General features: G+C 49.3%; 1 protein-coding gene across 1 annotated transcript in view; it reads right to left on the reverse strand.

The window, feature by feature from the left end:
- Window positions 1-11,106: 11,106 nt before the first annotated feature.
- RBFA (ribosome binding factor A) overlaps window positions 11,107-24,605 on the reverse strand; it is a 13,882-nt gene continuing 383 nt past the window's right edge. Inside the window, exons 2-7 of the mRNA XM_024754921.1 lie at window positions 22,179-22,221; window positions 20,777-20,953; window positions 20,104-20,216; window positions 17,341-17,425; window positions 13,076-13,146; window positions 11,107-12,001 (exon numbers count right to left, since the gene is read on the reverse strand). Coding sequence (XP_024610689.1) covers window positions 11,638-12,001; window positions 13,076-13,146; window positions 17,341-17,425; window positions 20,104-20,216; window positions 20,777-20,953; window positions 22,179-22,221 — 853 coding nt within the window. The 3' untranslated portion in view covers window positions 11,107-11,637. The remainder of the gene's footprint in view (window positions 12,002-13,075; window positions 13,147-17,340; window positions 17,426-20,103; window positions 20,217-20,776; window positions 20,954-22,178; window positions 22,222-24,605) is intronic.

Here is a 24,605-nt window from a genome sequence, read left to right on the forward strand (position 1 = left end):
TTGTGTCTGGTAAACTCATCACCACTGAGGTGTTCGTGGCCAGTAGTGAGTTAGCCTGTCCCCCTCCGTGCAGCATCTGGATTTCAGCTGGGGAATTCTCAGGGATTACATCTGTCAGGGTACGTCTGGATGCAATTGACAGGACAAGTGAATGTGCTTTAACGGTACAGATACTCCTCATCTCACTAACGAGAGAAAGGGGCAGAGATGCCCAGGCCATGGTTCTCTGTGCTGCGTCACGTCTGCCCAGCACACCTCAGCCACGGCGTCCAGAGGCAGAAAAAGGGGCGGTCTCCTCTGGCCCCCACTTCTCATCGGCCGAGTGTCCATTTCTAAACCCAGTGCTGGCACGAAGAGCAGGGAACACATGCTGCCCCAGTAGGATTTTGGTTAGCAAGGAAGAGGGGGGACCCCATTACCCCCACATGCTGTGATGCTTCGACCCCAAGAAGCCCACCAGGAACAGTGGGGCTTCGGTCAAACTGGTGGACAGTCCAGACCTGCCAGTTACTAGCAGTTACTGCTACAAGTTACTGGAGCGCCCAGAGCTAAAGAGCTTCCTCTGCCATGTGGGGTTGCCAGCACCTGCATCCTTGGGTTGTTGTTAAGGAACACCCGAGACTGCCCTCGGTCAGCGTGTGGCAAATGGCAGCTGCTACGACTACCATTACCTCCTTTCTCCCAAGGGCCTTCCTCTACTTAAGCTACTTAGCGTGGAGACTTAAATGCCTAACTGCCTAAATACCAATGTTTTTGACACAGTGCGCTGCCGCCGGCCGTAAGGATTTCAGATGAGGGATCACAGGGCTATGGATACTTTTCACAGGTGTTACTAGTATAAATAAGAAAATTTTGTCTTTCTTGAATCTTTGTATGTCAGCTATTTGCACACATTTTCCCAAACTTTTTATTGTGGTAAAATATACGAAACAAAATATACCATCCTAACTATTTTTAAGTGTACAGTTCAGTGGTATGAAGTATTCATACTGGGGTGCAACCATCACCGCCATCCATCTCCGTCACTCTTTTCATCTTGTAAAGCTGAAATTCTGTAAGAATTAAAAACGAACTGCCTATCCCCTCTCCCCTCAGCTCCCGGCAACCACTACTCTACTGCCTGTCTCTATGATTTTTGAGCACTCTAAGTACTGCACATAAGTGGAATCATACAGTAATTTGGGTTTTTGTCACTGGCTTATTTCACTTAGCATAATGTCCTCAAGGCTCATCAATGTTGTAGCATATTGCAAAGTTTCCTTCCTTTTTAAGGCTGAATGATATTCCATTGTCTGGACATACCACATTTTGTTTACCCATTCTTTGGGGTGTATACCCAAGAGCAGAATTGCCGTATCATTTGGCAGTTCCATTTTTAATTTTTTGAGGAACAGCCATAATGTTTTCCAGTGGCTATACCATTCTCCATTCCCAGCAACAGTGCACAAGGGTTCAAATTTCTCCACATTCCCGAGAACACTTGTAATTTTCTGTTATTTTTTAAAATAGTAGCCATCCTAATGGTTGTGAGTTGGTATCTTGTAGTTTTGATTTGCATTTCCCTAATGATTAGTGATATTGAGCATCTTTTCATATGGTTTTTGGTCACTTGTACATCTTCTCCGGAGAGATTTCTATTCAAGTCCTTTGTCTGTTTTTGAATTGTTTTGTTGTCCTTGTCATTGAGTTGTAGTCATTTTTAATATATTCTAGATATTATTTCCTTATCAGATACATGATTTGCAAATATTATCTCCCATTCTGTGGACTGCCTTTTTATTTTACTGATACTGGCTCTGCACAAAATTTTAAGATTTTCATGAAGTCCAATTTGTCTAATTTTTCTTTTTCTTTTTGGCCACACCATGCAGCATGCAGGATCCTAGTTCCCCGACCAGGGACTGAACCCGCACCCCCTGCAGTGGAAGCGTGGAGTCCTTTTCTTTTTTTTAAATCTATGAACCAATCAGGATTCATGAACTTCTTTTTATTATTATTATTTGGCTGCATTGGGTCTTCATTGCTATGCACAGGCTTTCTCCAGTTGTGGCAAGCGGGGGCTACTCTTCATTGTGGTGTGCGGGCTTCTCAATGCGTTAGCTTCTCTTGTTGCAGAGCATGGGCTCTAGGCGTGTGAGCTCAGTAGTTGTGGCTCGTGGGCTCAGTAGTTGTGGTGCACGGGCTTGGTTGCTCCGCGGCATGTGGGATCTTCCCGGACCAGAGCTCGAACCCGTGTCCCCTGCATTGGCAGGCAGATTCTTAACCACTGCGCCACCAGGGAAGCCTGGAAGCATGGAGTCTTAACCCCTGCCACTGGACCACCAGGGAAGTTCCTATTTTTTCTTTTGTTGCCTGTGCGTTTTGTGACACGTCCAAGAAATCATTGCCAAATTCAATGTTCTGAAGCTTTAGTCCTATGTTTTCTTTTAAGAGTTTTATAGTGGGTTTTGTTTGTTTGTTTTGCTGCATTGCACGGCTTCTGGGATCTTAGTTCCCCAACCAGGGGTCGAACCTATGCCCTCGGCAGTGAAAGCATGGAGTCCTAACCACTGGACTGCCAGGTTACTCCCTATACTGTTAAGCCTTACATTTAAGTCTTTGATACATTTTAAGTCAATTTTTGTATTTGGTGTTAGGTAAAGGCCCAACTTCATACTTCTGCATGTGGATATCTAGTTTTCCCATCATCATTTACTGAGAAGACTCTCCTTTCCCCATTGAATGATCTTGGCACCTTTGTCAAAAATCATCTGGCCAGGGACTTTCCTGGTGGTCCGGTGGTTAAGAATCCGCCTTCCAATGCATGGGACATGGGTTCGATCCCTGATCAGGGAACTAAGATCCCACATGCCACAGGGCAACTAATCCCGTGCACCACAACTACTGAGCCCACGAGCCACAACTAGAGAGAAGCTTGTGTGCCGCAACGAAGACTCAATGCAGCCATAAATAAATAAAAAGTAAAATATTAAAAAGCAAAAGTCATCTGGCCACATATGTGAGGGCTCACTTCTGGGCTCTATTCTATCCCATTGGTCTATATGTCTGTCTTTAAGCCAGTAGCACCCTGTTTTGACCAGTTTTTGCAGTAAGTTTTGAAACTGGGAACCGAAAATCATCCAGTTTTGTTCTTTTGCAGGATTGTGTTGACTATCAGGATCCCTTGCGATTCCTTAGGAAATTTAGTGTAAGTTTTACAATTTCTGAGGAAAAATCATCAGGATTTTGATCGGGATTGCACTGAACCTGCACAACACTTTTGGGTAATATTGGTGTTTTAATAGTAAGTCTTCCAATTAGTGAACACAGGAGGTTTCCACTTATTTCTCTTCTTTAGTTTCTTTCAGAATGTCTTGTAGTTTTCATTGTACAAGTCTTTCTCCTTCTTGGTTATTTCCTAAGTATTCTATTCTTTTTGGTGCTATTGTAAATGTAATTATTATTGTAATATGGTGGGGGGGGGGTTGTTTGTTTTTTTGGCTGCACCACACAGCTTGTAGGAGCTTCATTCCCCAACCAGGGATTGAACCCAGGCCCTGACAGTGAAAGCGCTGAGTCCTAACCACTAGACTGCCAGGGAATTCTCTGTAATGTTTTCAGATCATTCATTCCTCATGTATAGAAATGCAACTGCTTTGTGTGTTGACTTCTAATCCTGCTACTTTGTAGAATTCATTTGTTAGATCTAACAGCTTTTTGTATGTGGTATCTTTACGATATTCTACACATAAGACCATTCATCTGCAAACAGATGAGTTTACTTTTTCCCTTCTAATTTGAGGCCTTTTCTTTTTCTTACCTACTTGCTCTGGCTGGAACTTTCAGTACTATGTTGAATAGAAATGGTGAAAGCAGGCACACATCTTTGTCTTGTTCCTGACCTTAGAGGAAAAGCTTTCAGTCTTTCACCATTATTATGTTCGCTGTGGGTTTCTCTTATACAGATATTATAAATATTAAGGTCTCCTCCTATTCCTATTTTGTTGTTTTTTCATGAAAGGCTGTTGAATTTCGTCTCGTTTCTTTCCGCATGATTTGAGATGATCATGTGGTTTTTCCTATCATTTCGTTGATGTGGCATGTAACATTGACTTTCCTGTGTTGAACTTTGCATTCCAGGAATATATCCCACTTGGTTATGGCGTATAACCCTTTTTTATTTTTTTTTAAGGCTAGTTTTTTAAAGTTTTAAAATTTATTTACTTTTGGCTGCATTGGGTCTTCGTTGCTGCATGTGGGCTTTCTCTAGTTGAGGCGAGTGGGGGCTACTCTTGGTTGCAGTGCACAGGCTTCTCATTGCAGTGTCTTCTCTTGTTGCAGAGCATGGGCTCTAGGCACATGGGCTTCAGCAGTTGTGGCACACGGGCTCAGTAGCTGTGGACAGTGGGCTCTAGAATGCAGGCTCAGTAGTTGTGGCACACAGGTTTAGTTGCTCTGTGGCATGTGGTAACGTCCCGGACCAGGGCACGAACCCATGTCCCCTGCATTGGTAGGCGGATTCTTAACCACTGTGCCACCAGGGAAGCCCTAATCCTTTCAACATGCTGCTGAAACCTGTTTGCTAGTATTTGTTGAGGATTTTTACATCAATGTCCAAAGGATATTGGTCTTTACTTTTCTTACTTTGTAGTGTCTTTGTCTGGCTTTGGTATTGGGGTTATACTGGCCTTCTAGAGTAAGGTGGGAAGCGTTCCTGCCTCTCCATTTTGGGGGGGAAAAGTTAGGATACAGTGCTCTGTTATATGTACTACACTGCCAGCCTCTAAGAGTTACACAGATAGAATTCAGGCAAGATTTTGCAATGAATCTTTTGTCATTTCTCAATGGTTCTTTCTCCACTTTTCCTCTTCTGGTCACTAAAATACACTCACACACAATCGTTCTTGGCTTTGTGACCAAGATTAATATATCTCTGATGAAACCTGCTTTGAAGATCCAGTAGTTGAGCATGTGAGCCAGATGGGGCTTCTTGATCCCAATAGTGTGTGATGCAGCCATCCAGCCCACAAGCCAAGCTGCAAGTCGTGGGCCTGAGCAGGGACTGACATCAGGAATTCCACTTATCCAGATGGAAGGACCAGCCTACGCAACACAGATGCCACCATCATGCTGGTCACGGTATGAACACAGCTAGCTGCTCTTCTGACGTGGCTCAGCACCCGCCCACCAGCCCCCACCCCACACCGAATATTCGCCAGCTTCAGGGGCATCTCTCCCCATTGCATTTCACTAATTTTCGCAGAACCTGCGTCAAGCACGTTTCCAAAGCCAGTGCATGAGCCATCTGCAAGCAGTGGAGGCACAGAGGGGAATTTTATGTTTGGGGCTGAGTGAAGAAGCTTTATTGGACACTTGAGAGTTCCTTCTATACACATTCTTCCCAGAACAGCTTACTTTAAAAAGCTGTACCTAGTAATGTCATGCTCCATGTTGAGAGCTGCTATGCATAAGTGAATTTGAAAATACGTACAGAAAACAGTGTTGCAGGGACCTGCATTCTATAAAACTGGGGACCGTTGTCCAGAGCTAAATAAGATATATTGTAGGCTACATCTTTTTCCTTCAGTTACTGAAAACCTATTTTTTAAATAGATGTAAATTAGATCGCTTCCACGTTTACCAGGAACACCTGGGTTCTGACCTCAGCAGCTGTATAGTGCCTGCATGTCATCTTGGATCACGTGGCACAACGAGACGTCCCACATCCGTCTTCCACCAAAGATTCCTCAGAGCTGTGAAGGGAAGGGAGTTCTCCTAACACTGGTCTGATTACCTGTGTGCACTTCACGGAGGGTAAGGGGAGACGGTGAAAGGCTGAGTCAGAACTGCTTCCCACACAGCACGTCCAGCGAAGTGCCTGGTTAGACAGAGCTTAAGTTTTCTCAGGGAAAGAAGCTGCTGCTTGGATGTTTCTAGAGGTGAGTCCTTGGGCACCCAAGCACCCACCCCCAGGGGAATGTGACAGTACCTTCCATCTGCCCTCTGCACCTGGGGGACAGAGAATTCACTCCTGACACCTTGCATGGCGGAAATCTGGAAGATGGGCCAATGTGCATAGTTCCTGTTCTAGAAGGGAACGAAGCATGATTCCCTCCACCCTGCCTCCAACCCTCGTTGCACCAAGATTCAGAGTTTCAGAAACCGAGGCCTGGTGGCAGGGAAGGCTACCAAGACTCTTGCACTAAAGACACTGCACTGAGAGTGTGGGTGTTGGGGGGGGGGTTAAAAAGGGAAGGTGCCCCGAGATCTAGGAAAGCTGGAATTCCGCTGCCATCCTGCTAGACTTGGCCAGTTTGGTGCTGTTACCACTGCAAAGCAGGGGTTCCTCCCAGTGCAAGCAGAAGACGTGTTTCTTCAACGTGAATGCTACTGCAGCGCCATGAATTTTCATGCAAAACTGAGACGTCATCTCTCCAGCCTCTGAGGGCATGAGTGTGAGTTCTGGTCTCGGCCTGGCAAGACAGGAGCATCAGAAACGCCCAGGAGGCATCCAGAAAGACAAGGCGATGTATCCAAGCACGTGGAGCTTGAGGCCTGCAAACGAGCCAAGCTGGGGAGGGAGGTTTGGAAACAAAACAAAGAAGCCCTTAACGGGACCTGATGGGTCTTTGTTAACCACTGGCCTTGGACTGTGTGATGCTTTGTTGCATCTTTTCATCTCCTCCATACTGTTTATCCCGGATGTCTGAGCCCCATCTCCTCCGAGGGGGCTCCTGAGACCCCATGACCGGCTTAACCGGGTGGACTGTGGCCGCAGCTTGGGAATCTCAACATAGGAGGTTATAAGGAGTCCACACCTGAGAATCACACTAAGCTTCACTTTCCAGAATGAAAACAACTTGTCAACATTCAGCTTCCTGTTCGGGTTTTACTCAAGTCTAGTGCTGGATGGTATTCAAATTAATGCAGAAGAGACACACAGGGGTACTCATGTTCCAAAGGCAAACCCTGAGAGAGAAGGCTGTTTGTGCTTCTGCTTTCCCAACAGGATTTTGGGGTTGCAGAGATGTTGGCGTAAATAGGGCTCTTCAGGTGTATCCTTGGTGCTCTGGGTTCTGATCAACACATTTCACTTCTAACAGGCAGACTTTGGTCTCCTCCTTTCACCTTCACGTCCCAAAGACACGAAAACCCGGCCACGTGTACAATTCAGTCACGTCTGTGGGCCCACCCTGCAGAGGCCCAGCCAGCTCCAGCCAGGGCACCTACAGTCCTGCTCTGCACATCCTCACAAGGTAGACTGTGCATCTCCACCAAAGGACATGACAGAACCAACTGCCCCCCCCAGTCCCTTTGTCACTGAAACCAAAGCCCTAGGAAGGCAGCATCAAGAACTGGGACTCATGGAGCACATACCATGTGCCAGGCTCTGCTAAGTGCTGCCACACGTACCACCCAGGCAGTCCTCCCAGTGACCTCTGAGGCAGATGCTACCAGTATCCCGACCACGGAGAAAACGGAGCAGAGGCCACTCAGCCACCAAGTGTCAGATCCAAGCACTGAACCCAGGGCAGCAGGTTTAAGAGTCAAATGGCCGAAAAGCCCTTCTCTGCAGCACATTGCCTCTTCCACCTGTCGGACCTGGATGACCCGGGGCTCCACCCTCCTTGTATGCAGAGAATCGTGTCTCGTCTTCTTTCCGCTTCTCCCACTCACCCTCACACCCAGATTTTTTCCGGTGATCCTCATGCCCACTGTCTGTCTGCTTTCTTGGCTCCACGTCTGTTTCTTCTCTGCTTTCCTCAGGCGCAGGGGGAGAAAGAGCCTCAAAGCCACTCCTGCGTTTGCTGCTTGTCTTCTCTTCCTCTGAGCAGCAAGAACGTCTGCCTTCAACCTTGGGGCAAACCTCAACAGCAGTCCACTGCTGGCGGATCGACACGCGCTTCAGCCTTGCCTAGCGGGTCTCGAGGACCGTGGCTCTCCCCGAGAGGCTGACGCTCACATTTCAGGGCCTTGGGGACTGGGTTATGGGCATGTGCGCTCTCCACCAGGAGAGGCGGGAGCAGCGGGACAAACGTGAGCCCTGATGCGGCCGCAGGAGCAAGCGCAGTGAGGCGCCGGGAGGGGAGGCTGTGCGCAAGCGTGGACCCCGTCCACAGGGCTGTGGCTTGAGTGGCCGCTTGTGCTGAGGGGTCCTGGAGAGAAGCAAGCCTGCAGGCGGGTGACAAGTGAGGGGCTGGGGAAAAGAGGGGTGAATGTGAGTCAAACACTTAGCAAGGAGCCCTTGCCTCTAACAGAGGTAACATCTCAAGGTAAAAATGCAGATCCAAAGCTGACCCGCAGGTGCCCCAGGCGGGGAGCTCAGGCCTCCTCCTCGGCAGCTGCCGCCGGTCTTGGTCTCAGCTCTCCTCTACCGCGGAATAACCTTGCGGCTTCCCCTGCGTGTCTCACAACAGGCTTAGCCAGCCCTTCCCAGGGCATCATCCCCTACCACCGAAGTCCTGTTTAAACTCGGCTCCAGGGTCCGGTGCCAGAGTGACGGCCACCCCCGGCCAAGCCGCAGCTTCCATCCACAGCCTCAGCGGCGCGCCCGCCCCAGCTCGGCCAGAACTCAGTGGGACCGCCAGACCCTTTTCACCTAACCCACAATCCTGCGGCGTATTAACATTTTAAATCTCAAACATAGGAGTCTGTGTGTATTCCTGTCAAATTTCATCTGATAGATTTTGGTTCTTCATCGCGAACTGTCTTTAAAAGGCAAATTGGAGCCCTACTTTGTCACGTGACGCATTATTCTTTCCAGTGTTCCATTCTACATAGCTCTGATAACCTTCAGTTAAGCGCTGAGCAAATTCTGAAACGCGACCTTCAGTACGGGTGTCCACACCTCTCGACAGGCTGGCGTTGAGCCCCAGGCAGGCAGACGACGGGGCGGTTCACTTGCTCAGGCTTCCCCCATCTTTCACTCTAGAGCTTAGATACGTCACAGTTTTGATGGTGATGACTTGAATATGCTTTTTAAAACATATGATGAAAACTACTTACTTTTTATTTAAAAAAAAAACAACAGAAAACTATACGTATAACAAACTCTTGAACAGAAGATGCCGTAAGAAAATTTTAGGTATTCTGAACTTTACTGATAGGACTTGGAAGGCCAAGACATCAGAGGAAAACTCAAGGTAGAAAAACCCTTTTGAAGAACATGAAGTTTTTCAAGACTAAAAGTAACTTTCGTGGGCAGTGCTCCCCTGGAAGACTGTCAATTTTTCTTTCCTATTGGCTGTTTTTACATGCTTAATATTCGCTCATCTTCAGCTTTGTTCTTTGGCTGCTCAGATGGCCCTTTCTAAGAGATCCATAGTCAGAGTCCCTTTGTTCTGTCTTCAGTAAGTTTAAGTTGTAGGACATCTGGTTGTTAATGAGCTCCACCTGCAGGTCACTGGTTTACTATGAAAGGATGTAACCCGGGAACAGCCAGATGGAAGAGGTGCACAGGGCGAGGGACCGGGAAGGGCACGGAGCTTCCCCGGATCTCTGAGCGGCCACTCCCCAGCTCCACGTGTCCAGCAGCCTGGGAGCTCCTTCCATGTGCTCTGAGGAAGCAAAGTTCTATGCCCTTTGAATGAAACGAAAGGTGAGCTGGGTGCGTCCTGTATTCAGTTTTGTCTCTTTTCACATTAAATGTGCAGCGTGCCTGCAGCTATTAGACGGCATCTGCACTTGTGAGGTGCCTGGGGCAGGTGCAGGGCTGTCAGGGATCAGCCGTCCCAGCACCGGCATTCCAGGGCCTGTGGAGGACATCCAGGGTCACGTTCCAGGCTCCTTCCTTTTACATCGTCTGTCTGATTCCTGGCCCCTCTTGTACCCTTACAAACCACTGTAACTCCCTCCTGTAAGAGTATGGAGCAAAACCCAAAACTGCTGGTCTGAGCAGAAAATTCCTGTTCCTGCCACTTAACCTCATAGAGAACTTAGGCTGGGGCACAGGCAGGAAGAAGGGCAAGCGGCATCGCGCACCAGCCTCTCCTACGGGCCCGGCTTCTTGCGCTCACAGGGCCAGTGCGCTCATCGCCTGCCACCATGCTTGCCCCTCGCAATTTGGGATCTGGGCACTTTCTGCAGTGTAGGCCCAGACGCAGTCAGTGGAGAAGACTGCTCACTGCTGTCGGGTATTAACCACGGAGTTTATTTTCTGTTATGTTCTGACATCCTGGGGGCCTGTGGGCTGGGGAGAGACCCCTCCGCAAGCTGGCTAGCTCCCCGTGAGCGCACCACTCACACGCAAACCAGCCAAGCCTGAGCCCTCCCCGGCCAGTGTCTCCTCTGCCCCAAGTCACCCCAGGGCCAGGGACTGGACAACTGGAAGCCACCCCTAGAGCCCGGAGCCTGCTGAAATGACCAAGCTGTCCGACCCCAGGCCTGCCCAGACGTGCTCACCCTACCTGGCCCACTCCGTCCTCCAGGAGCCACGAGACGGGTTCAGCCACGCTTCCTCCTCACCCTCGGCCTGCTGACAGACCCTGGCGCTCCTCGTGGGCCCCGTGCAGCGTGGTGCACCCCTCCTCTCGGGAGCTGTGAGTCAAGAACTCTTCTTTCAAGGTAGCAGTTTCCAACTCTGTCATCTTACCACACCTGATCAGGACACATCCCGTGTACATTTTAACACAGGTCAATCCTCCCTCTGGACATTTGTTCTCTAGTCATAAGCGGCTGTGTAAGCAACCCACACTCCCAATGCAGAGAGCCCACACACAGGCTACATGCACCCTTCCAGGGCAGGATCCCACAAGCACCACTCAAACAGCAACATGCCTGGAGCATCCACAGGGTGGCGCGTGATGCCGTCCCTTCAGCGGGGGCCACTGTCCCGGCAAAGACGGAGCTTCTTGGTGCCATATCCCTGCTGGGGCATCACACCTGGTCCCAGATGCCGACAGGGAAAGTGGCACTTGGGGCTTGCCACTGCTGCAGAGGCAAGGCAACGCTTTCCTTCCTGAGACAGTTTACAAGAAGGGAAATTACACTCCCTGAAAAGCCACGTTACAGGTTTCCTTGCTTTAGCTTTATAGTGTACCTTTCTCCAATCATCTGAACTTTATCATTTTCAGTGTTTCAAGGTTAATGATAGTTGGGAAATGGAGATGCCCCAAGCCCAGGACGACGTTTCTGTGTCAGCATTAAATGATTTATTTATTTCCTAACGAGGCTCATCTAACACGTGCTTTCTCTAGGAGACACATCGCGGCCTCTTGCACTTACGCACCATGAGTGAAATCTGTCAGAAGGCACCAGCGTGGCGCTAAGCCGGTCAGAGAGGGTGGCTGTTCACAGCCCGGGATGAACAAAGCAGACAGCAGCGCCTCGTGTGACCACAGGCCACATGTGCAGCCCACTGGTCTGTGCGTGTCCGAGAATGACCATGAAAGTGCCACAAGTATGGATCTGGGGGCCGTGGACAAACTCTAGTGAGCAAGCAAACATGCAAGCCTGGAACCCCAAATACTGAGGGCAGACCATACGCCACCGACCTAAGAGATTTCACACCCTCTCCACAGCCTCGCCCCGTCTCTCACTGCAGCACAGCAATAGGTCTGAAGGGCTCAGAGATGACACCCGCACAGCTCAGCCTGCACCTGCACAAGGGCATCCCGGGGGCACCAGCAGCACGGGTCTCTGTGTGCTCACGGGAGCGGGTCAGGACCCGCGATCCTTTCTCTCTGCCTCTAGTTCCTGCTCTGCCCCTGGAGCCCCCTTGCGTCCTGGGGTGTGCTCCTCGGGAAGGGCCCCGCCGTCCAGGGGCCCGTCACTCCCCGTCTCCCACAGGCAGTCCTTGGGCGGGAGGTCGTCGTCCACGCGGGGCCTGGCCTTCCTCTTCCTCATCAGCTGAGCCGTGGGCTCCAGCCACGCTGGGCCCACGCTCCCACGCCCCTTCTCTCTCCTCCTCTTGTACTCCAGGATCTGCTCGTTGAGAGCCTCGTGGTCGATCCCACACAGACTCGAGGGTGCGGCAGGGCCCAGGGTATCACGCGGCGATGTCATGTCCAGGGCCTCGGGGGTGCTGGAGGGGAGAAGAAATCCACACCATGCACAATACTTCCTACAGCCGTTTGCTCGTGCACTGTCCTAGCAGCTCTCTAAGGGAAATTGTGGAAACTGGACAGAAGGGGGGTTTGGTCTGGCGTTCTCCAGTCCAGAACCTCTCGGCCAGCACTCTTGGAGCCCGTGTGTGGCTCAGGCCAGCATACTTCTGGTGCAGCCATGGTGTACTGACATTAAATGCGTTTTCATTTTTTCCCCACTTAAACATGGCTAGTACACTAGGCTAGTTAAACAGAATTACTGGGGGGACGGGGGAGGGTTCTTTAGATCTGTCGCTCAGGTTACTTGATGAACCAAGAGAAGAATCTATTCTGAGAGCAAACCCAGAGCAATCTTTCCAAAACCTACATCTGGCCACATCATGCCCCTAACCCCAACTCTCTGATCTGGAAGGGCTCCCCACCCGCCTCTCCCCATGTCCACTCACTGCTGATCTGGAACCCGGGGACCCACTGCCGCCTGGGGCCTCTGCTCTAGCTCAGGGGTCTGAGTGCTGCAGCCCATCCCCTGGCAGGCTGGCTGGGGGTCCCCACCCCGAGGCCCTGACGGTACCCATATGATGCTGACACAGTTGATCTATGGAACACAGGCCAGACACGTGGTGCAGCTGCTCCCTCACCTGGAATGGGGCCCCCCCCACCTCCGAATCCTCACGTCACCTTCTCAGAGGCCTAACCTGACATTTACTGTGTACAGATGTTCCCTAAGTACGAGAACAGGGCCTGCCAGGCAGCAGTGTGCCAAGGGAGTGGAGAGGATGAACCGCTACTGACAGCACTCAGAGTCCAGGCCCCAGCACTTCTGTGTGGACCCCCAAGGCCCTCCTGACAGCCTTGCCCAGGTGCTGGGTGGCTCACCAGTTGCACGCCGACACCGGGCTGGGCCCCAGGGCAAGAGCCAAGCGCACAAAGCAGGACCCGCTGCCCCTCGACACCTGGCTGGGGACAGGCAGGGCTGTGCAGCTGCTGTGGAGACCAGCACATCCACACCTGGGTGTCTGCCCGAATCAAAAACATATGCCCACACGCATCACCTGAGATCATTTTGCTCGAAGTCTTTTTCATCCGGGGGTCCAAAATCAGCGATTGCCAGTAACCGATCAACCTGAAAGGGAACAGACAAGAGGGTGGTTCTCGAGCCGCAGCACCGCTTGCTTCGGAGCCGGGCGCCAGCTGAGTGTGAGCACCCGCTGCCCGGGGCCAGCCCCACCACGGGCCTCAAGCCCGCCCGCTGCCCTTCCTTCCCGTGCCGCTGCCCACACCCGCTACCTCAAGCACACTTTCTCTGATAATGAACTGAGGCTTTTTGAAAACTACACTTAAAACTTGTAACTGTCAGTCAAATTTACAAAGAAACAGTTAAATATTAGTTGAATTACTAACGCTTACTGGTTTCTAACGAAGTTTCATAAAATGCTTCAATTCTGCCGCAGAATTTGCGGGGAAACCCCCCAGTGCGGTAACGTGAGTGTCCCAAGTCTAGCGTGTGGCTCCGGTCCTGCAGGGGCTGAGGGGCCTACGCTGGGGGCAGACCCTGCTCCTCAGCAGGGCCCGTCAAGGGCCTCTCCACCTTCACGCGTCTCTTCTGACTGCCGCCAGGTCGTCCTACTGGGGCCACGCACTGAGACCCGACCTCCTGCTTCAGTGCAAGCCCCGGCGAGCCTGGTCCACAACTGGGCCCTGTCATATGCAGGAACTAAAGCATCATCTCCAACCGGTGACACACCAATCAAACCACAAAGGTGAAAAGAAGAACTGGAGACAAATCAGTCCACAGAAAATACCAGGAACGGGACTGACGATGCTACAAAACAAGGACAAAGTGGCCTCCTCCAAAGATAAAAGTGGGAGAAAATATTCACAATGAAGATTTCTGCCAACTGACTTGTACCAGATATACAATGAACCCACACAACTCAATAATAAGCAAACCTTATTAAAAATGGGCAAGAGACTTTAACTAATCCACAAAAGGAGGAATGACCAGCAGGCACATGAAAAGACGCTCAACATAATGAGTCACCAAGAAAATGTAAGTTTAGGGGGCTTCCTGGTGGCACAGTGGTTAAGAATCCGCCTTCCAATGCAGGGGCTGCGGGTTCCATCCCTGGTCGGAGAACTAAGATCCCACATGCCACGGGGCAACTAAACCCGCACGCTGCAACTAGAGAGAAGCCCGCAACGAAGAGCCGGCATGCTGCAACAGAGACCCAGCGCAGCCAAAATTTAAAAAAGAAAAAAAGAAAATGCAAGCTTAAGCCATCAGGATGGCAACGCCAGGGGCTGGCGAGGGCGTGGAGGCCCAGGGACCCTGACGCTGCGGTGGGAGTGCCTACAGCACGGCCGTGGTTAAAGCAGCCTGGCAGCTTTCTGACAGTTAAACATACGCCTGCTGCTCCTAGGAACTGACCTAAATGAAACAAAACATACATCCACAAACATCTGTACGCAAACGTTCACAGTGCTTCACTCTTTATAGCCAAGGACTGGAAAAAAGACAAATGTCTATCAAAAAGTGAATGGGTCAGTAACTGCAGTACAGCTGTACAGTGGATACCGCTTACCAATAAAAAGGGAACTACTTACACACGAAACAACGTGGATGAATCTCAAAAACACTGTGCCGAGCAAAGCCAGAGGCAAAAGACAACATCCCGATTCTATTCGTGTGAAACTACAGGGATCTCAGCAGGCAGAACCAACCTACGGTGACTGAAACCAGACGGGTGGTAGGGGAGAGCTGACCGGGGTGAGCAGGGGTGGCGATGACACAAAGGTATGCGTTTGTCAAAGGAGGCACAACTCAACATAATTAAGCCACCGTAAAGCTTATTTTATTAAGAACCAAATCCAAACACAACCTCAAACTCTAACACTTTAAACACAGGCCGCCGGGCTAACTTCTTGTGTGGAAGGGGAGCTCTGAGCTCAGATGGTGCGGGCCAGACCATGCGCGGTGGGGCAGCGGGTGCCCGACACCTGCTCTCGGAAGCCTGACGGTCAGTGGGGAGACGAGTGTGCACGTCCCACAACACTGGTGTCAGAGTTTACGTATTTCCCTTAAAAATTCAGATAAAAAAGTTGTTTCCTCTATAGTTACAGTAAAAATCAACATTTTAAAAACCTCTTGACTGAAGTGCAACATCTACGGGAAAGGTACACAAACCATGAAGTGTAGCTCAGTGACATCCCACAAATTGAACACACGTGTGGGCACAGCCGCGACACTTAGAAGGTGAAGCCCAGAAGCCTCCTCAGGCCCCTCCTGCTCACTCCCCTCCCCGTGACAGCCATTACTCTTACTTCCAACACCAAGGATTAGCCAGGCTCTTCCTGAACGTTTATGAACAGAAGCTCTCAGCGCGTGGCCTTTCCTTGGCTCCACGGCCGGTGGGAGGTGGGCCAGGGGACTGTTCCAGAGCACGTGCGTCCATTCTGCTAACTGCACTCGCCAGAGTCCCTGTGCCAACGTTCCCGGCCGAGTCCGTGGGTACTGCGGGGGGTGGGGGTGGGGGGCCTCGAGGGTCACACACTCAGCTTCCCTGGGGACGGCCAGTCTAGCGGGGCACTGTGAGCCGCCCTCCCGCCGGCCCCAGCCCTCGGCGCTCGCACCCTCACTCCTGTAAGGAAAGCCCTCACGGAGGGGTGCGCGCTGGAACCCGGTTGAGCGCCTCCGCGTGTGTTTACTGACAGTACCATCAATATTGCTGAATTACTCAGGGTGCAGTTTGGACAGAGCTCATTACTAGTTCTCTTTCAAATGTCCGGACTGGTGACCTGAGGATGCAAGGTAAGCTGCTGAAACTGGCAACATGTTAGCAGTTGCAACTACCTGTGACTTTTGGTGCAACCAATATAAGACAGAAATAAATGGACTGATAGAAGACTCAAAGTTTCGTCCAGGACTCCCAATTTCAAATGTCTGTCTCTAGCCAAGTGCTTTATCAACAGCTGACTTTAAATCTATTAAAAACATACACAGTGTCTGAAAAACACTGCCCTGACTTACGCCAGGGGAAGCAATGACCATGTCCTCAAATGATCACCTACCCAAATCAGAAACCCCTCTGGTCCAGCCTTCACTTCTAACTACAGTGAGGCAGAAACTGCAGGACTCTGAGGCACCAGCCGAGGCCTGACCGACCCTTGGCCCCCAGGTCAACAGCTGAGCTCTGGGCACATGCAGGACCCACCATCACCACATGGCACGTGTCCGACCCTTGGCCACTTCCCCGGAGCACACGGGGCAGGACAGACGCTAGAGGTCTCCAATGCAAACACCCATCAGCACGGCCTCCGGATCGGCCCTCCCAGAAACGCTTAAGCTCGCATGCACCTCCCTCCCTCCAGTGACTTTTCTGGAAAGGAACCCACACAGCCAGGCAGGACCTTGCAGCTCTGAATTCTTCCTCCAGAGAGAGGGACGAGCCAGCTGAGGGCTCATCCTCTGAGACAGGGGGGTCCTCCCACCAGCCCCACCCGACGTGCCCGGGGATTCCTGCTGAGTACCTGCACAGCACACCCACGACCTAAACTCCACTTGAGCTGTAAGCGGCACTGCAACTTCACTCCTGTTCCCCTTTCTAGCTAGGAAATCACACATCTATCAAAGTTATCCACATAACGTTTTCAGTATCGCTTGTGTCATGAATAACAAAAGACAACAATGTACAATTAGACTTTTTCCCCTCTGTGAATCTGAATACTACCTAGTCCTACAGTGAGTAACAGCCACCTAATCATAATCCCGTAAATGCTACTGTTTTCTTCGGTAAACTTTTTAAAGGTGTAACATACCTTAATAGCCACTAAGTAACCACCACCCAGATTAAAACGTATGTATGTTTTAACAGGTTTTTAACCTTTATAATTAACCTATACCTAAAACAAGGAACATAAGTATGAAACAATTACAGTTACAGGACAGAACGTAAGTGTGTCAGCCTTAACAGTGTAAAGTAACCATAGACAGACTGAAATCTAGGGAAGTGAGAGAAGGAGGTAAGCACAGGAGGGCAGCTCTGACTGCTTCAAGTTTGTAAACTGAGAGAGAGAGGGATCTGCTTTACTAGTTAGGGCTATACTGACAAGCATTAAAACATTAAAGCCATAAAAAGTGGTTACCTCTGGGGAACAGGGCTGAGAACAAGGCACAGGTGCCTTACTTTTCATCATCTGTACCCTTCTATTACCTTTTAAAAACTGTATACATTATCTTTTGAATATTTAAAAATTAAATGTAAAATCTTACCCATATAAAAGTGTACATCATAAACAGGTAATTATGTAAAAGTCTTACCTCCACTACAGCTGCATTTTTTTTGTCCTGAACAAACACTATTGGCGGCATGTTCCTCAGGGTCTGCTGGGACATCAGAAGGTGCCTGGAGACAGAAAGAGATTTGTGCAGTCACAGGTGACACTTGGTGGAGGGGTGATGGTGCCAGAAACAGAAAACGTCATCTCACAAAGAGGTGAGGCATCATTTTTTTAAATTAATTAATTAATACATTTATTTATTTGGCTGCATTGGGTCTTCATTACTGGGCGTGGGCTTTCTCTAGTTGCAGCGAGCGGGGGCTACTCTTCGTTGCGGTGCACAGGCTTCTCACTGCGGTGGCTTCTTTTGTTGCGGAGCACGGGCTCTAGGCACGCAGGCTTCAGTAGTTGTGGCACACAGGCTCAAGAGTTGTGGCTCGTGAGCTCTAGAGGGCAGACTCAGTAGTTGTGGTACACGAGCTTAGCTGCTCCGCGGCATGTGGGATCTTCCCGGACCAGGGCTCGAACCCATGTCCCCTGCATTGGCAGGCGGATTCTCAACCACTGGGCCACCAAGGAAGCCCTGAGGCATGAGTTTTGCTTATCACATTCTTCAAAGATGAAAAGTCTTCCTTAGCCAACTGCCACATTTCAACAGGCATACAAAATGCATGATCACGATTGTTTTTAATTCTCTAAATGCAACTTCTGAGATCCTTATAAATAGTCTGACGTGAACTTGGGACATTCCTGGGCATCACTGTGGCCTTGGGCTCTGTGGTTTGGGCACCAACAACCTGCCAGCACTTCGTCCCTCCATCCGACCGACACTCATCGGCAACAGCGCCACAGAAGTGTGGCTGCCGGCCGTGCTTCCCGGACGTCAGACACAGAAACGATCTTCATATTACCCAGTCATGCAATACATGCGGATCCAGGGGCGACAAGTATCCAGTGAAAATACTGCTGTGACACACAGCACATCTGCTCAGTGACGCAGTTATGGGAAAACCTTTACACTAAACCTTGGTGATCAAAAGAATTGGGAAAACGGACATTCTGTTCAACTGAATTTTCTGTTACCTAAAAACTACTCAGAAAACAGCAGGAACTCCAGTCCCGAGGGCTGCTCTGCCAGGTCTCTCTGCATCTTTAAGACTGAGGAGAAAACTGAGTAGCTTCTCTACTCTCAGCCAGCTCAGCGGTTCTCAAAATCCTTGGTCTCAGGACCCCCTTTATACTCTTAAAAATTATTGAGGATGCCAAAGACCTTTTGTTTATGTGGGTTACATCTACCAATATATACCAGACTAGAAACTAAAGCTGAAAGTATGTATTTATTAATTCATTTAAAGTAACTTTTTTTTTTTTTTTTTTGCGGTACGCGGGCCTCTCACCGTTGTGGCCTCTCCCGTTGCGGAGCACAGGCTCCGGACGCGCAGGCTCAGCGGCCATGGCTCACGGGCCCAGCCGCTCCGCGGCATGTGGGATCTTCCCGGACCGGGGCATGAACCCGCGTCCCCTGCATCGGCAGGCGGACTCTCAACCACTGCGCCACCAGGGAAGCCCACTACTATATTTTAAAAGAAATTAATGAGAAGAGTGGCATTGCTTATGTAGTTGCAAATTCCTTTAATACCTAGCATAATGGAACAGCTGGATTCTCATCTCTGTTATCTGTATTCAATCTGTTGTTATTTTGCTTAAAATAGAAGAAAATCTGGCCTCACAAAGATCTGTAACTGAAAAGTAAAGAGTATATGAACAGCCTTTCAGAAAAGTGTAGATCTTCTTTGATGCTACACAAGAACTCAACAAAGAGTAGTTTATTAAAGATTGCAATGTGGAATCTGAAACCAGATCCATGAACAGCGTTCTCTGTACATGAAAATCCACTGGCCCTCTTGCCCTTTGAATCGATCTCTCCCTGTGTGTGATTTTGTAACCTCATGCCTTGGTCTTTTAGAAAATACTGGTTCAGCAGGTCACACAGATTTTCAGAATGATGATGTATTTTACAATACATCACCTCCAATCTCATCAAAAGGGTCTTATGTACCATGAGGCTGTCAAACTCAGAGTGGTGGATACAGTTTTCTAAAATTCTGATTTTCACTGAAAGCTTAAATTTTACCACTGGCAACAAATATGGTCAGTTGTGCCCCTGAAGTGACAGGTTCACTTTGCTCACTTTGGAGAAAATGTCTGTCCTATACCCACATCCGAATAACCATAGTTATGAATGGATAAAGAAGATGTGGCACATATATACAATGGAATATTACTCAGCCATAAAAAGAAACGAAATTGAGCTATTTGTAATGAGGTGGATAAGAAGTGAAGTGTCTATTTTGGGTCACAATCAGCAGCTGCAGTGTTCCGAGACAACCACCAGAGCTTCTTGCACACTTCCCACCACAGATACTAAAAAGATGTGCCAAAGGGTTGGGATACGCGTCACGGACACCCTTAAATAAAGCTGGCAGTGCACTAGCACAAGCATGAGCGGAAGCTACAACGACCCAGGACATCTGGGCCAGCAGCTTTACCCCCACAGCTTCAGTACAGAATGTCAACGCGGTGGGGACGGAAAACCACACCTCATTGTGAAGAAGCTCTCACTTCATCAACCTCCCCCTACAAAGGACCCGGGATCACACTTCAAGAACAGCTGACCTAGGTTATGGCTTATATGAAGGCGTAAGTTCTGCTCTGAAATTCAAGAAAATGCTTCCCAAATTTTCCTTAAAAGCAAAAATAGTGGACAAACCAGCTGGAAGGCAGGGTCAAGGAGAGGCCTCACCTCATGTGCGCAGCACTCCTCTGCAGGACGGCCGCCACGTTTGCGTTTTGAGCCTCAGAGACAGTCGTCCTCCAGAACACGCGGCAGGTGGAGAAGTCTGCAGTCAGAGAGACCTGAGCCCAGCCCCAATTACTCTCAGCTCACCTGGGCTCCTGGAGACGGAGCGCGTCAGGAGAGGCGCACTAACTCATGGGCAGTCCTGGCTTCAGGCTCCCACTGCCAGGGCCAGTGCCCCAAGCACACCGCTGGGGACGGGGGAAACGTCCCCTTCCCTGGGCGGAGCCCAGCCTCAACCCACGCACAGCAACGCGTCAGCTGCTGCTACTGCCCCTCGTCCTTTCCCTCTGGCTGCACGCACTCTGCTCTGGGGGCACAGACGGCAGAAGCCGCCTCCCGTGTCTTTACACCAAGATGAAGGCAGATCATCCACCGCTCACCTGACCCCCAGACCTTCAGACGCCCCACTTCATCACTTACTGGGCTCTGAGCACCCTCGGTGCTGTCTGGCCAAACACTACCCGTGCAAAGCAAGACACCTGCTTTTGCACCCCACAAGCACCTTCCTCTCCTTAATACCCAGACGGCCACACTGAGCATCCCTTCCGCCTTTTCTAACTGTCAGGCGACGACAGAGGCGCGAGGCCCGCAGTCCCTCCCTGGCCCCGAGGCCTACCTTGGACAGCTCCACATTCAAGTCGCAGAGCTCCTGGCTCACTTCCGGGGTGCACAGCAACTCAGTCAGCGCTTTGTAGAGGAGGCCGTTCAGGGCCCTCAGGCGCACGTGGTCTTCCCTCCTGGCTCTCTTGGAGGTGCTCTTTGTCAGGGATGCCAACTGAGACGGCTTGTGAGTCTCCGTTAAGAAGAAAGGCAGACACACAGGCAACATTACAACTGTACATAAACTTGTACTTACTGAGGGTAAAGGTCATTCTCGGCCATCTTAGTTTTCATGAAGATACAGTTTCTTTTACAGACCAGGACCCTTCTAGATTTTACCTACCATGCCTTAAAGATCAAAAGTATTGCCAAGCATATATTTTTTTCCAAAAAAAATTTTATTGAAATATAATCCACACAGCATAAAATTCTCCCTCTTAAAAAGTACAATTCGAGGGGGCTTCCCTGGTGGCACAGTGGTTGAGAGTCCGCCTGCCGATGCAGGGGACACGGGTTAGTGCCCCGGTCCGGGAAGATCCCACATGCCGCGGAGCGGCTGGGCCCGTGAGCCACGGCCGCTGAGCCTGCGCGTCCGGAGCCTGTGCTCCGCAACGGGAGAGGCCACAACAGTGAGAGGCCCGCATACCGCAAAAAAAAAAAAAAAAGTACGATTCGGTGGTTTCTAGTATATGCAGTGTATTTTTTTCTATCAAGAACCATTCATTACATAAACTCTCACGGTACAGGTATATCTCAGAGAGATTGCAGGTTCATTCCAGGCCACCGCAATAAAGCAGATATGACGATAAAATGAGCCACATGCATTCTTCGGTTTCCCAGTGCGTATAAAAGTTATGTTTACACTATACTGTAGTCCACTGAAGTGTGCAGTAACAATGTCTCAAAACAATATACATACCTTAATGAAAAATATTGCTAAAAAATGCTAACATCACCTGCTAATGCAGGGCTGTCATAAACCTTCTGTTTGTAAAAAACACGGTATCTGGGAAATGCAATAAAACAAGGTATGCCTGTGTATCTACACATATTTATTATACACACACAAACTGAATGGACATTACCACATTAGAATTTGATAACAGATACGACATCCCGTAAATTTTGTTTTCTTTTTTCTCCGGCCGCACGGTGCGGCATGTGGGATCTTAGTTCCCTAATCAGGGATCGAACCCACGCTCCCTGCAGCGGAGGGTTAACCACTGAACTGCCAGGAAGTCCCCTAGTGTAATTTTTTTTTTAAGGTAAAAATTCTGTGGTTCCAGTGTATCTACTCCCATCTCTACAGAACTTGTCCCCTCCAATATTGAAATGGAAGGGCTGGAGAGCTGCCGACGTTTGGGGCCTCACACCCACCGAGATTCTCAAGTGGCTCATCGCTACTACTCTATACTTACCAAGTGAGAGCCCAAGGAAGGACCTTCATACCAAAACTTCTTCCTATGGGGAGAAGATAAGAACTATGCTGGATACTGACGGCAAATAAAATAAGAAACAGTTACAAAAGCTAACATCATAACTGTTTCTAAGGGGCTAGCCCTGGACATAGAAATTAGGTTACTAGGGGCCTAAAAGATTTAGATACCCAATGAACAGCAGCACGGGCTGTGGGGACAGACAGACAACAGTTTCAGTTCAAGCTCGTAACTTTTAACCGAAGTCTACCTCCAGTCCCAGAGGTAGAGAACGAGGACCTTAAAAACACACCTGCCAAACTGCACGTGACCACTGTCCTCTACTGAATAAAGCTGTTTCCCAGGGGAGGGTTAACGACTGATACCGCCACACACCAACTGGGACTGAACAGCTAAGTAAACAGAAGGCGGACGGGGGATCCAGGCCCCTCGCTACTGCAGACAAGCAAGGCAAGGAAGTGAGGATGGTTCGCGTGCTAGTGGATTAGGGCTGGAGATCAGTAAACTCAAGTCTCACTTACTACAGCTACAGGTGGTGACACACAGAAACGTTTGTAGATAAGCACAGACACAGGGATTAACATAAACACTATTTTTTTTTTGCTTTGCCAGCTGAAAGGGTCTAAAAGACAGACACCCCAGTAGCAATAAACATACTAAGCTCTCAGATCATGGTTTCTGACCCCCGTTTCCAATAAAGAAACCAGAGCTCCTTGGAGAAATGGCGGATTCTAGGGCTGAGGCAACCTGTGGTGCCAGAAAGTAAGGAAGTGCTAAAAAAAAAAAAAAAAAAAAAGTTTTCTAATTGAAAAACTACTCCAAAACCCCACAACAGGGTGTGTCAAAGGGATACAGGAGCCACCTGAAAGAGCTCGCAATGGTCAAAGCTGGAACAACTCGAGCAAAATTAAGTAGTACTGGATTATAACCCGTGAGTCCATCCTGATGAGTTAATAAATGAAGAGACACATCTCCCCTGCAAAATTTTGAATAATTCATGAATTTCGAATAATTCCCCACTCCTTAGGTGTGAGCTGCATACGGTGACTTCCCCCCAAAGAAGACAGTATGGAACTGGGGGGCTGGGCGGTAACTTTACAGTGGCTAAACCTGACAGACACAGATGACCTCAGTCAGTCATCAAGACCAACATCAACAGTGATACACCATGTTGAGAGCATGTGTGTGTCCACAGGATGTGATGAAAATGGCACTTTACACCTGTGGTCTTCCTCCCCCAAACCAAACCCCAGTATACTCAAGAGAAAAACATCACGCCAATCCCAACAAAAGGGCATCCTACAAAATATCTAACCGGTACTCTTCAAGCTGTCGAGGTCATCAAAACAGGGACAGTTAGAAACTGCCACAGTCAAGAGGCGCCTAAAAAGATGACGACTAAATGTAATGCGGCCCTGGATGGGATACTGGAACAGAAAAAAGACGTTAGGGAAAAACTAAGGAAACGTGAATAAGGCATGGCCTTTAGTTAATAATAATGTATCAGTGCTGGTTCATCAATTGTAACAAATGCGCTGCACTAACATAGGAGGTTGACAGAAGGGAAACAGTGTGCTTATATGGGAACTCCATATAAGGTTTCTGTAAACCTTAAACTTTTAAAAAAGTGTATTAAAACAAAAACATACATATATACATATCTACAATTGAATTAAAATGATATGAAGTCAACATATTTTATTATACTTATGTCTCGTCATAAAAAACCTATCGTGACAAGCTTTCTTTATTCCTCAAATTAACCCCACAGAAAAAGCACTAATACGGAAAGGAAATTCTTCCTTCTCTCTTTATGTGATGCAACTACTCTCCCGAAAAACGCTTCTAGTAACAAGAATCATCATCCTTTAGTATCTGTGGGGAATTGGTTACAAGACCCCCAAAGATACCAAAATTGGAGGATGCTCAACGCGCTGTATTTGCATATAACCTCCGCACACCCTCCCGGATACATTAAATCATCTCTAGGTTACTTAATGCTACGTAAATAGTTGCCAGCAAGGCAAGTTCAGGTTTTGTGTTTTAGAACTTTCTGGAGTTTTTTCGGAACATTTTCAATCCGAGGTTGGTTGAATCCGAGGATTGGGAACCTCGGACCCAGAGTGGACTGTAAATGTATACATCACTTTGCTTCATAAATTCATAATGCACTCTTAGCTTTTAGGAGACTTAGAACTTTACCGTCACAGCTGTGTGAAAGAACAGAAAAAAGGTTGGGTGGGAAAAACGTTAACTGTCAGAGGTGGGCTCCCTGGTGAGCTTTCAACAGCCATTAACCTAACAGGCAGCGGCTGCGCTTACTGACGCGGCCGGGAGCTCTGGCGCCGGCCAATGCGCCGGCGGTGGAACCCCTGCGGACCCCCCGCCCCGCCGAGGCCCCCGCTCCAC

The sequence above is a fragment of the Neophocaena asiaeorientalis genome, unplaced genomic scaffold (genome assembly GCF_003031525.2).
Source record: "Neophocaena asiaeorientalis asiaeorientalis breed wild unplaced genomic scaffold, Neophocaena_asiaeorientalis_V1.1 scaffold124, whole genome shotgun sequence".
In the NCBI taxonomy this organism is placed as follows: domain Eukaryota; kingdom Metazoa; phylum Chordata; class Mammalia; order Artiodactyla; family Phocoenidae; genus Neophocaena; species Neophocaena asiaeorientalis.